The following is a 12,289-nucleotide window of genomic DNA, read 5'->3' as shown; positions in this document are numbered from 1 at the left end:
ACGAACCTTTCCTTCTTCTTCTTCTTCATCTTCTTCCTTGTTCAATATTTTACTACTCATCGGAAAATGGCCGGAGCATCTGTTTCTTTCATTTCACCGGCGACCCAACAAATGGAATCTCTGTTCGATCCCAAATCCCTAATTCTCTCTCAATTTGAATTCAACAATGAAAGCTTCGTCTTTGAAAGAGGTCCTCGTTACAAAGCGTACGCAGATCTTAGAGAATCGAAACTTCGAAGAAAGATGATGGGACAAGAAGATTCCGTTGAAATCAATCTCTCCCCTCTTAAAAAACAGGTCAGATTTCAGGGGAGTTTATTACCGGAGCCAACTCCGATCAGGAGAAGGCCCACTTCTTCATTAGCTCAATCGGTGCCCGATTTCTCGGCGGTTATTAGGAAGGAAAATAGGAAGCCGGCGAACATGTTGCCGCCGTTGGCGGAGAAGTCGGCGACGACACCGCCGGCAAAGAGTAGTTCGAAGATGTACGGAGTTGGGTCGAGATCAACGGGAGGAAGTAGGTCGGCGAATTCATTGGAGAAGAAAGGCGGTGGGATTCTAGCTAGGAAAAGCTATGCGAGTATTGAAGAGCTAAGGGGGATTTCGACGGCGGCGGCGAATGGGATCGGCCGGAGTAGCAGAGGCGGTGGAATTGTTAAGGGTATTATGACGGGTTACAGGCAGTGAAATCAATTGAAAAACTTGAATTTGTTTTGAATAATAATAATCATCCTTAAAAAAAACATCATTTTTCTTTTCAAATGTTTTTCTGTTCTTCATGAAATTTCCTCAAATCATTCATTCAGTTTGTTCTACTCTTTCTTGATTGTATAGATCATTTGGTTTCATTTGAAACACTTGTATTGAATCCAAATTTGAATTTGAATCTAAACTTTGACAATAATAGTGTAATTTTTTTTGTTTAATATTATCAAAGAAAAAGCTAACACAATTATGAAGTGAGGACCCACTTTCAAGAATAGGCTAGTTTCATAGTTTGTTTAGTAAGTAAATTGTATATAATCTTATTATTTATTTTGGATTATTCAATTTATTGGCTAAATACTACTTTCTATAATAGTTAATTAGGTCATGGTAACTTTTTAGAGCTTATAATTAGAATAAACTAGCACCTTGTATAATTTGTTGGGTAAATTATTCTGCCTATAAAACATAGAATTTGGAAAATTTTGTTGAAACAAAAAGTAAATTATTGAATATTTGTATTGTATATAAAAAAAAGAATAATTTAATTAATAATGTTATCCATAAAATAATTAATAATGTGAATTTAACTCGACTCACTTTTACATTGCCATAAATTTAGCTTATATTCCCAAATATGCTTAAATAGCATAAAAAAGGAAACCATAAATATCTTTAGGCCTTGTTTGAAGTATGTTATTTAAGAATTAGATTTCAAGGTTATCTATATATATATATATATAATGATGCTTAATTTTTAAAGTGTCTGGATTGCCGGGATCGAGAGCTTTGATTAATTTGGATATATATGTGAGAGTAAATTGATACTTTGGTCGGATTGTGGGTTGACCCGCCCAAAAATTTAAAATAATTAAAAATAAAATAAAAAATGTTATAGTTATGATTCGACCTTACAACTTAACAAAACAAATATAACTCTTTAATCAACTAGGTTAATTAACACTTTATATTTTAAATTCAACACAAAATTTGTTCAAAGCGGGATATTTTAACAATATAAGTTCAACTTTTTAACTAACTAATTTATATATATAATGATGCTTAATTTTTAAAGTGTTCGGATTGTCGGGTGGGTCGAGAGCTGTGGTTAATTTGGATATATGTGAGAGTAAATGAATACTTGAGTCGGATTGTGAGTTGACCCGCCTATAAACATTTTTACCGTAATATTTTTTTCAGGATTTTTTATATTATTACTCGTGTAAATACATTGGATACATGTTAGTTTTGATAAAAATACATTAAATATATAAATATATATACATTTATTTTTAAAGATAGATAGATTAACTCAACCCTAATTGAAGAAGATAGATAGTATTCTGTTTTTCTATCTTATTAAATTTTATGCAAAAAGTTTGATAGGAAGATTGTTGGATTCTAACTTAAAAAAAAAAAAAATTGAGGTTATATTAAATTTCAAATTTTGAAAAAAAACACCTTGCAAAAGATTATAAAATTCAAATTAAGAAACAAAAGAAGAAATGTACTGTCCTAAATGTTTTTGTTTTTCTGATTCGTCCTCCGTGGCAAGAGATGATTGGTTGTTTCTGGGTCTTTTGAAATGACGAAGGTCTTCTTCTTCTTCTACAACCCGTAGCCGTCTTCTGAGAAGTCTCCTTCACCAATTAGGTTCAACTACTCTCTATCTATTGCAGATTATCATCAAAAGGAGGAGAGAAAAGAAAAGAAGAGAAAAGAACCATTCTTGAAGAAATTTCTCTCTTTCTCTCCGCGTCTGCTCAGCCCGTTTGCGCGTTTTTCTTGACATTTCCATTCCAACCCAATAACCGGAGAATCAGTCTTTCTCATCTCTAATAACATAAATTGATCATCATTTCCAAACTTCAACAACTATTTCCTTGATTGAGAGCTGAAAAACCCTTGTTCCAGACTTCAACAACTGTTTCATTGATCTGATTCGACAGTAACAATGATGCCGAATTGGGAGCTGAAAAACTGCTGTCAGCGCGATCAGACTGCCTTCCTCATCACCATTGGCATCTTTTTCCTGGTTATACTCTTGGTATGTCTTTTCTCGAGGATGCTTTATGTTTGCCTGTTTTAAATCAACTCTAGAACTACATGCTTTGGTTCGTTGAAATTTGAATTGAGATAGGGAAATTGAAGGAATTGAAACTGATCACGAACAAGAAGATTGCAACAGATATTGGAAACCCAATTAGATAAGGATTTTAGAGTTGATCTCTTCTTCTTATTTCTTCCTTTTTCAGAGCAAAACACCCCTCATTTGATTGATATTCTGGATTTTTGAATGCTTGGTTTATTTGATTCCCTAAAAATATGATCTATTCTTAAGCGGGGAAGTTTGGCTAGTGTGTTTTACATTTGGCCTTTCCTGCCTCCTTCATGATTTGGTACATTGATCTTTATTTCTCCAAGTTATGGTGTTGTCCATGAACAATTATTTGTATTTGGATTCTTTCAACACCCTCCATTTATCATCTTTACTTAAATTGAGAAAATACCAACAAATGGTAGTTTTTTGCGAAATGGAATTTAAAACTAGTATTATTAATGAAAAAGATTTACAAAATTTTGAATGAGATGTCATTTTCAAACACAAAATTATACATCATAAGTTTTATCCTAAAGTTCATCTTTCAAACATGGATAATATATGATCAGGACCCAATCCCATTTTTTGCCAAAGTAAAATTGGAGAGATTGTTCGGACTCTGCTTCCATACTCTACTATGAATCAACACATTTAAGTGAATTTCTTTTCATACTTAATCATCTCGTCGCCTTTTTGTCTTGTCAAAGTGTCTAGCATTTTGTTCTCAGTCATATCTTGTAGATCATGGCCCCCAAAGCGCATTTTGTTCTGATTTAAAGGGGGTCATGCTAGCCACCCCTGAGAATAAACTCGAGTAACCAAAAAAAATTACATTGAAACATTACAATTCAATCTCCTTCTACAATCTTCAAAAACATGGCAATTAACCTGAACATTACTCAAATCTGAGATGTTTTTTTCTTCTTCTTTGTGATTACAGTTATGGAGGACATTCGTTTTGACACCATTTAAACTCATTACTGTGTTTCTTCATGAGGTGAGCCACGCAATTGCGTGTAAGCTGACATGTGGTCACGTCGAGGGTATTCAGGTCCATGCAGACGAGGGCGGGGTAACACAGACAAGGGGTGGAATCTATTGGCTCATATTACCTGCTGGATGTAAAAAAAAAAATACATTTGAAATTTATGATTATGTTCTTGAAAATTGTCTTAAATCAACAAGTATTTCCATTTTTTTTCTTGTATTCAGATCTTGGATCATCATTCTGGGGAATGGTCTTTATCCTTTCATCTACAAATCTTCTAACCACAAGAATTGCTGCTGGTTGCTTTGCTATTGCACTACTTATTGTGCTATTTGTCGCTAAAAATGTAAGTTGAGAAAACTATGAATTTGAATTTGAATTTATTTGCCACCTCTAACTTCCTTTTGACTTTGTTCCTCGAGCAGTGGACCCTTCGAGGACTTTGCATAGGTGAGGACATATTTTTTCTTTGATTTTGTCCCTATTGAGTTGATAATAGTCTGCCCTTTATTGATGATCTGAATGGTTTTTTTTTCTTCTAGGATTTATCGTATTCCTTGCTGTTATATGGCTTTTGCAAGAGTACACGAAAGTTAAAATCCTTCGATACATCATTCTCTTCATCGGTAAATCATATTCCTACCACACTTTCCTTTTTCATATGCATTGCTTACTTGTTCATATATCTGATTTTGGATAGTTTTTTTCAGGTGTAATGAATAGCTTGTTTTCTATATATGATATCTATGATGATTTGATTTCTCGAAGAGTGAACTCGAGTGATGCTGAAAAGTTTGCTGAATTATGTCCATGCCCTTGCAATGGTGTTGCATGGGGAGTTATATGGTGAGTTGTTTCTTCAAAAGGGTAGTTTTGATTTTTTATTTTTTTACATTTTATTTATTTTGTATTTTATTGACATGAAAATTGAAAATTACAATTTCTGCATTTCAGGGGAATGATCTCTTTAATATTTCTCTCAATAGCTATTTATCTTGGACTTGTCATCTTGTCTTGAGGTATATGGAAAACTTCTTTTCTTCGATTTGATCTGCTGTTTGATCAGAATTTGATATTAGGGTTCTTCGTTTGTTTGTTGCATATTGATCGTAGGGCTTCATTTATTCACATGATTAGATTCAGAATATCATTGTAAAATTTTCCTACTTCTTCAAAGATTATGTAAATCTTTCGATTCTTTTGACCATAATATTTATATTGGAGAATGGAGATGATCCATATTTCTTCTCAAATTCTATATTTATTTATTTGTAAAAATTGAACTGTGCATTCCAATGAAAAAAATCTACCCTTGTTTGGAATAGGGATTTTTGGTATTAATCTAACATCCATTTTATAAAAACCTAATATTTTATTTATAAAGTTAACACTTCAGATTAGCACATTATAAATATATGATTTTGTTAAACATATATATATAATACAACAAAAACAAGAAAAATTAATTTATGAAAATCTTTATCAATAAAATTCTAATAATTTACATAAATTTAACTTTAAATCAGTAAAATTTTAAACAAACCATTAATTTATTTCAAAAAAATAAAGACAAATTAAATTAAAATTAATTTCAGATCAAAAAAGAATCATTCATACAAAAACAAACAAAAGATAAACAAAATATAATATAAGATAACGCAACAAAGTTTCTCGGTTTATAATTATTTCAATCAATTTTTGTCGCTTTGATGCGATTTTTTGTTTACACCAGTAAATTAAATAACTAATTACCACACAAAATTATTTGAAAATAACCTATTGATTATGCAGTTTCATGATCAATCTATTAGCAAATCAAAATGTTTACATTACACATGAAAATGCTGATGATGAACCCATGAAAAGGATGAAATAAAATCTTCCTTCCTTCTATTTTGAGATGCTCAAAACAAAATGTCAATATCTGCATATTCAAACAAAAACAGCAAACACACAAAAGAGTGAACTAACCTTGAAAAGTATCGAATTTTTTCGGTTCATTATTCCCAACTGCTTCCCAAGAAAATTACGAATCAAAAGAAACTAGTTGACCCCTTGCGACTAAACGCATCAACCGATATCCAATTAATTTTAGCCTTGTCGGACGCCACAAAACCCCTAGCTTGCATCAAACCATGCATCCTTTTAGCATCTTCGTTAAACCCTCCATTTATAAGCCCACTAATAATCCTCTCAAATTCATACCCAGACAACTGTTCATATTTAGCTTCCACAGTTTCCAAAGCTTGAAGAGCCTTTTTCTCAGAACCAGATCTCGCATACATATCACACAAACTAACATGAACCTTAAACGGAGGAGCCTCGCCCATTATCGAAATCTTGCTTAATATCGCCTCAACTTCGTTTACTAACTGCAACTTACCGAACCAATCCACTAAAGCCGAATAAGTCAAGATTCCTGGTTCAAACCCGTCTTTCTCAAGTTCAAGCAACAATTCCAAACCCTTGTCTAATGAATTATTTTTCTCGTAAGCAGTTATCATTGCGGCTGTACACCTATCGTCTGGCTTGAATCCGAGTTTCACCATGTAGTCGAAATTGCTCCTAGCTTGATCGGAATTTCCATATCGACTATAGGCTTCAACCAGCAAGGTGCAAGATTCTAAATCGGGTTCGAATCCTGCAAACTGCATTGCAGTAGACATTCGAAGAGATCCGACTATGTCTCCGATTTGTGAAAACGAACGCAGTAATAAGAGGTATATTTCCTTTAAGGGTTGCCCTAAGTCTCGCGATTCAAGTTCTCTTAATAACGATTCTCCCATTTTCGGTTGTCCTGCGTTTACGTAGGCCATGATCATGGAGTTGTAGATTTTAACATCGGGTCGGAATCCTTGAATTCTGAGACTTTCAAATGCTTCTTTTGCACGTTCGAGGTTTCCTGCCTTGCTGTATGTGTGAACTAGTGTAGTGAATGAACGAGTATCGGGTTGGAAACCTTTTTCATTCATCTTCTTGAGAATTCTTTCCGCGTCGTGTAAACGATTCGCTTTTGAGTGTACCTCAACTAGCTTTGAGTAATCAGTTACGTTCGTTTGGAAGGACTCTTCGTCGAGAACAAGTTCTCCTACCTAAATAATACATTAATTTGTTAACAAAATAATTATATAAAAAAAGTAGAATATGAAGGAAATACATGATTTTTTTTGCAGCACAAGGGATTTTCTATGAACTGGAAAACATAAATGAAGAATAGAAGTAACTTGTGAAGGATTTTTCTTTACTGATACGAACTTTAACATTTAGAAATTGTGAAGGGTAAGGTCTATGCAAACTCAGCAGCTCTACACAGAGTTAGTAATGAGATAATTATATAATGTAAATACACAATAGTCAGAGGATAAAATCACTTTAGCGACACAAATTGCTGCTGACAGATGGACATTTAGGCCTTAACCCACCCTATTATCGATTCACAACATTCAAATTATCAACTAAAATACCCTCTCTATTTTATTTGTATACTCCTAATGTTACTATACCCAAATAAACCCAACATCAAGCAAGATTGTTTTGAAAATAATCCTTTAGTTATTCAAACAACACAATATCGAACAAGGCCATACAGATTTCCCAAAGAGAAGCTAATACATTGATAATTTGATTTAGACAAATGGTGTCAAAAGCCATTACACAGGAGGACTTGACTAAATAAACTAGAGATATGGAAAACCAACCCGAATTCAAAAATAGAGAAATTACTAGGAAAAAAATACAATGCTAATGATGATTATGAATGAGTGTACGTACCTTGAGGTGTATAGATGCATCCTTGTCTTTTAATTTATCAAGCAAAGCCATCCAGTCAGCCCTGTTAGGCTGTAAAAGCTCTATCCATTCAGCCAATGGCACTGAAGGATCATCATCTTCTTTCAAGGAAAGGATTTTCTCAGTAACCAGTTTGCATTTCCCAGTTATAGGTTTTGGGTCTTGAGGCCAATTAGCCTCCTCAGTATCATGAATTTTATCAGCTACTTCAGCCCAAGTTGGATCAGATAAATCAAGACCATATATTTTATAGTTAATTTTACCATGCCTCTTGGGAAGAGAAATATCTTTAGGTTTCTCTTCAGAAACAAGGTCACCGTCCACTTCAGCTTCGGCCTGAGATTCTTCCTGTTTAAGGCGTTCCAAACCCTTGTAAAACTCATCCTCCTCCATTTTTTCACGAGCCCATTTGAACCGTAGTTCTCTTAACAAATCTCCACAAACGCCAGCCTCAGTAGCAAATCTGTACATTTCTTTGACCTCTTCACACTGAAGAAACGTCTTCATTTTCTCCTTCTTCCGAGCTTTCTGCATCTCGTCAAGGACCTTATTGCTAACTTCCCATACTGTTTTCCACAAATCGTCACTTAGATCATGTGATGAAGAGTCCATTGATGATGCACCGAGAATCTGCTCAAAACCACCCTTCTCTACTTCGGAAACAACTTTCTCCACGATAATCAAAAGCATACTATCAATGGTCTTCTTATCACAATCTGGGTAGACATCAGAAAGCTTGCCACGCATGATCCACACAAAGTGCGACAAGAATTGATTCATGGTTGTATCATCATCCTCTATTTTATTGGAATCAAGCACTAGTTTAGTGCTCAATACATCGTGATTTGCTTTTTGATCAGAATGGAAATACCTGGAAGGTTTAGGAGTTTTTGGTGACAAGTCGTGAACTGTGAATAGTGGAAAGGTAGTGGTGGAAAGTTTTCTATACAGGATAGGTTCATGGGATAAACATCTCCCTCTCTGTTGGGAGATGACCTTAATTGCTTTTCTAAAAAATAAATGTTTCAAATTCATTTCCAACAGATTATTCCCTAGACCAAATTGTCAATAAATTTGCATTCCTTGGTCATCAATCAGCCCTGAGTAATGAGAAACATTGAAACACTTCACTCCTTTGTTTGTAAATTAAAATAGAACACAGTTAGAGAGCACAAATAATACAGCCTATACTACTTCAGAAATGAAGAACAATTAAAATATATATATATATATATATTTATACAAGTACAAGTACTTCACCATAAAAAAAATTAACAACTAAAATAACAATGATTTATTAGTTGTTTCACTTCTGGATCCGGATACTGAAACTTAAATTACAAGTGTTTCCAAATGGGGCCGTACTTACCTCACATCGGATATATAAATCAGTCTTGTAAGTAAATTTTAGATTTTAAAAATATGTAATTTTGATTTAACATAAAACTTGGCCATATTAACATCTGAGCAAGCTACAAAATGTAGTTGCAAACACTTCTTAAAAAATGCTCAATAACTGCAGGTAAATGCAAACACTTTTAAAAAAATGCATACACACTATATGTTTTTATAACATATACGATTCTATTGAAAAAAATGAAATCACAATAATATTGAAATTGATCATGTGTATAAATAAATATCTATATAAGTTTTTCTAACAAATATATATAAGATTTAATTACAAATCAATTACATCAGTTCATTTATTTGAAAGCGATAATTTTTTGAATTTGTAAATATAAATTCTCTTTATTTCATTAAAATCATATATAATTGTAAAATTGAAATAATTTGTAAATTAGTAAAATCGTAAAATTTGTAATATCGTAACTTTAGAACTGTAAGAGTTGTAACAGTTTAAAAATGTAAGAGCTTACTTAAATTTTGCTCGTTAGGCTCCTACAGGGTCGTAAAACCGATTATAAGAGTCAACCCGAGATTTTAACTACCTTGTTCACCATCCATACAATCAACAACACTTAGATTTCCGATCTACTATTTTTTATCTTTATTGGATACATGTCTCACAAAGGTTATATGTGTTTGCATAATATATTCCATATGCATTTAAACGAGTCTATTGGTTGTCACAAAGATTGACTTGTGGCAAATTGTTTTCACCAGCAACTGAACATTGACTATAAGTAAACATTTAGTCTAGTTGGTAGACCTAGGACTATATGTGTACTATTCTGGATTATTTTTTTGAACAAAGATCATTATATTAAAAACATAGTCGTTTCGTCTATGACCTAGGCAATACCATTTTGGTTCTTCCTATGAGAAACAATATCCTATCCACCAACTTGAGGTAAGTAAAGTTTTTCTCGATGGTACGCTAGATGAGGATGTATATGACTCAACCTTCGTTATGATTAACTAAGAGTTTTGAATCATGTGTATCATCTCTGAAAAGTTATATATGGTCTCAAACAAGATCCTCGTACCCTACAACTTAGAAAATAAAAGAAACTATACTGACTATAATCTGTAAAACAAATCAAATATGCAAGTGTAGTAACTATAGGAGATGTAAACGCGCTTGATGAAGGTAATTCTTCTTATATAGTTTATATATCTGTATGGATGTTGCGACCTATTTTCCAAAAGATTGCTTTATATTGGTACTTTTTATCCACACACGCGACTTGATTGTTCAATATTTATCAATAATTTAAGCGATGATGTGTGTAAGATTGGAAATCTGAAATCTGAACTCTGAAAACTACTTATGCTTGAATCAAGTGTAGCTCTGTTAATAAGATTCAAGGACAACAAAACTCACTTCACAAAAACTCAATAGAGAAGAAACATATTGATTATTAACATCATTGAACTGATTGTTTATTTGTTAGAATCATTTTATCTCCTTGCATATATATAATTGAAAACTTGAATATGTAAGATCCTTCTTCTCAGGAAATTACCACAAGTGAAATCAAACTCATTCCAGAATCAGATGCAGAGTTTTCAAGAGAATCAAACAAGATAATCTTAAACTAATTTCTAAAGTAAGTAAAAATTAGGGTAAGTAATGCTGTATATGCTACATTTCATAAAGAAAGAAAGTAACTAACCTAGAGGCTTTCGGATGATTAGTCTGGGAGAGTGTTCGCCGGAGACTCGGCGGGGACTGAGCAGCGGGCGACCGGAAAGAGGTGTCGGCGAGGGCTGAAACTGAACCTGAAATTGAATCGGAAGAAGAAAGGCGAGGGTAAATTTTTTTTGGTCAGAGAGAGGGTTTGGTTTGGGAATGGGCCTAATGGGCTAAAACCCTGTACTGTGAAGGGTTTTCAGTTGGGCCTATTTTGGGACCGAGATGCGCCCTTGTCCTACTCATGGATCACTTAACCTACTGGCCCAAATCTGTAATAGGTAAGGTATATAGTTTAAGAAGATTCAAACATTTTATTTATTTATTTAATTTTTTTTAAATGATTCATGCAAAATTATATAAATAAATATTGTTGATCTTATCTCTAGCTAATCTATATTTAAGTCTTATCTATCCAAATCTTTTGTATTTATTTAATTTTAATTTTTATCTTATCTATTCATATTTATTTATATAATTTAATAAGTTACTTCAGAATAAAAAGTTTGACTCCTTTTTCATTCTCACTACAAAAATATATATAATATATTAAGTTAAAGTTATAAAACATTTAAAATTGGAAATTTATTTAAAATTATTGATAATTTTTTAAACTCATAAATCAAAAGTATATTTTAAAATAATGACATATACTAGAACAATGTATAGAATGAGTTGTTCTTGTTCAACTCAACTAAAAAGTAAAGTAAAATAATATGTAGAACGTATTTTCTAACTCAAAATTTTTTATTATTAATAAAATAAGAAAGTAAATTTTGCTCTTTTTTTAAATTTTATTAAATATTTTAAATTTTAATTAAATAATGTATTATCTAAAACATTCAAAAATATTTATTTAAGTATTTTTAAATTTTTATTATAACAAAGAAATATTTTTTTATTTTGAAAAAGATTCATCTATATTTAAAATGAAAAAAAATGTTTAAGCACAACGAAAAATCACGACATAAAAATAAAAAAATAAAATAAAAATGATGGTACTCAATAAGTTATTAAACTCGTAAATCTACGAAAAGAACGATTAACTTTTTGACCGACTCTACTGTTATGAATTTTGCGCGTGTAATGCATGTTCCTTCTATTTCTCCAAGCAAAACTCTTTGTATCGAAATGCCTATTGTGTTGGCTTGACCTTTCATAAGTGGAGATAAAATAAAGCGCCAATAATAAAGACGTTTACTAATAGAAAGAAAGAAAAAAAGATGTAAGTTGGCTGGACCGCTTACCAATTACAAAATGGATCGTTAGTTGAGGGAAAAATCCGCAAGTATTGCATTTGAAGGTATTGAGAGAGAGAATTGGATTTGGTTGGAAAATAAGAAGGACAATGTCTAAAAAGAGAATATGACCTACCAATGAAGCAACTAGTATTTGATCAAGACAAGACGTTGAATGTTTTTTTACCCGCGACTACGATTATTGAAATTTCGATGATTTCTCTCAAACCATATAGTCCACCAAAAACTAATTAGGATGATAACTCAATATGTAGGACTGTCATATCAGTCACATCAATCCAAATTTTTCAGTAACTACTCAAAGACTCGGCATCACCCAATGAATCAAAGTAATATTGCACAAAAACTTC

At 32.4% G+C, this 12,289-nt stretch overlaps 3 protein-coding genes across 4 annotated transcripts; 2 read left to right on the top strand and 1 right to left on the bottom strand.

The window, feature by feature from the left end:
- Window positions 1-918, top strand: LOC124922466. Its single transcript, XM_047463196.1, has one exon. The coding sequence runs from the start codon at window positions 67-69 to the stop codon at window positions 685-687; it is 621 nt and encodes a 206-aa protein (XP_047319152.1). The 5' UTR covers window positions 1-66; the 3' UTR covers window positions 688-918.
- A 1,426-nt stretch (window positions 919-2,344) lies between these two features.
- On the top strand, window positions 2,345-10,519 carry LOC124919383. Of its 2 annotated transcripts, none has more exons than XM_047459616.1 (8): window positions 2,345-2,752; window positions 3,747-3,927; window positions 4,019-4,140; window positions 4,220-4,244; window positions 4,337-4,420; window positions 4,505-4,640; window positions 4,749-4,813; window positions 10,506-10,519. In XM_047459616.1, exons 1-7 carry the CDS (start codon window positions 2,660-2,662, stop codon window positions 4,810-4,812), a joined length of 705 nt encoding a protein of 234 aa, XP_047315572.1. In that variant the 5' UTR covers window positions 2,345-2,659; the 3' UTR covers window position 4,813; window positions 10,506-10,519. The 2 variants fall into 2 exon arrangements, with proteins under 2 accessions (XP_047315572.1, XP_047315571.1); XM_047459615.1 differs by lacking the exon at window positions 10,506-10,519 and adding an exon at window positions 4,908-5,152.
- LOC124919382 (pentatricopeptide repeat-containing protein At2g35130) lies at window positions 5,661-10,817 on the bottom strand. The gene is made up of 3 exons (XM_047459614.1): window positions 10,664-10,817; window positions 7,566-8,683; window positions 5,661-6,886 (listed from the first exon to the last, which is right to left on the bottom strand). Exons 2-3 carry the CDS (start codon window positions 8,616-8,618, stop codon window positions 5,828-5,830), a joined length of 2,112 nt encoding a protein of 703 aa, XP_047315570.1. The 5' UTR covers window positions 8,619-8,683; window positions 10,664-10,817; the 3' UTR covers window positions 5,661-5,827.
- Window positions 10,818-12,289: the final 1,472 nt, after the last annotated feature.

The sequence above is a fragment of the Impatiens glandulifera genome, chromosome 1 (assembly GCF_907164915.1).
Source record: "Impatiens glandulifera chromosome 1, dImpGla2.1, whole genome shotgun sequence".
Lineage (NCBI taxonomy): Eukaryota > Viridiplantae > Streptophyta > Magnoliopsida > Ericales > Balsaminaceae > Impatiens > Impatiens glandulifera.
Note: the sequence above shows the minus strand (reverse complement) of the source record. Positions and strands in the feature narration are given on the sequence as shown.

What these genes read in the sequence shown, in the direction of transcription:
- LOC124922466 (XM_047463196.1), top strand. Translation starts at nt 67, where the DNA reads ATGGCCGGAGCATCTGTTTCTTTCATTTCACCGGCGACCCAACAAATG.
- LOC124919383 (XM_047459616.1), top strand. Translation starts at nt 2,660, where the DNA reads ATGATGCCGAATTGGGAGCTGAAAAACTGCTGTCAGCGCGATCAGACT. An exon ending in CCTTCGAGGACTTTGCATAG is followed by an intron (nt 4,245 to 4,336) that starts GTGAGGACATAT and finishes TTTTTCTTCTAG; the next exon opens with GATTTATCGTATTCCTTGCT. An exon ending in ATACATCATTCTCTTCATCG is followed by an intron (nt 4,421 to 4,504) that starts GTAAATCATATT and finishes AGTTTTTTTCAG; the next exon opens with GTGTAATGAATAGCTTGTTT.
- LOC124919382 (XM_047459614.1), bottom strand. Translation starts at nt 8,618, where the DNA reads ATGAATTTGAAACATTTATTTTTTAGAAAAGCAATTAAGGTCATCTCC. An exon ending in ATGCATCTATACACCTCAAG is followed by an intron (nt 6,887 to 7,565) that starts GTACGTACACTC and finishes TGTATTATTTAG; the next exon opens with GTAGGAGAACTTGTTCTCGA.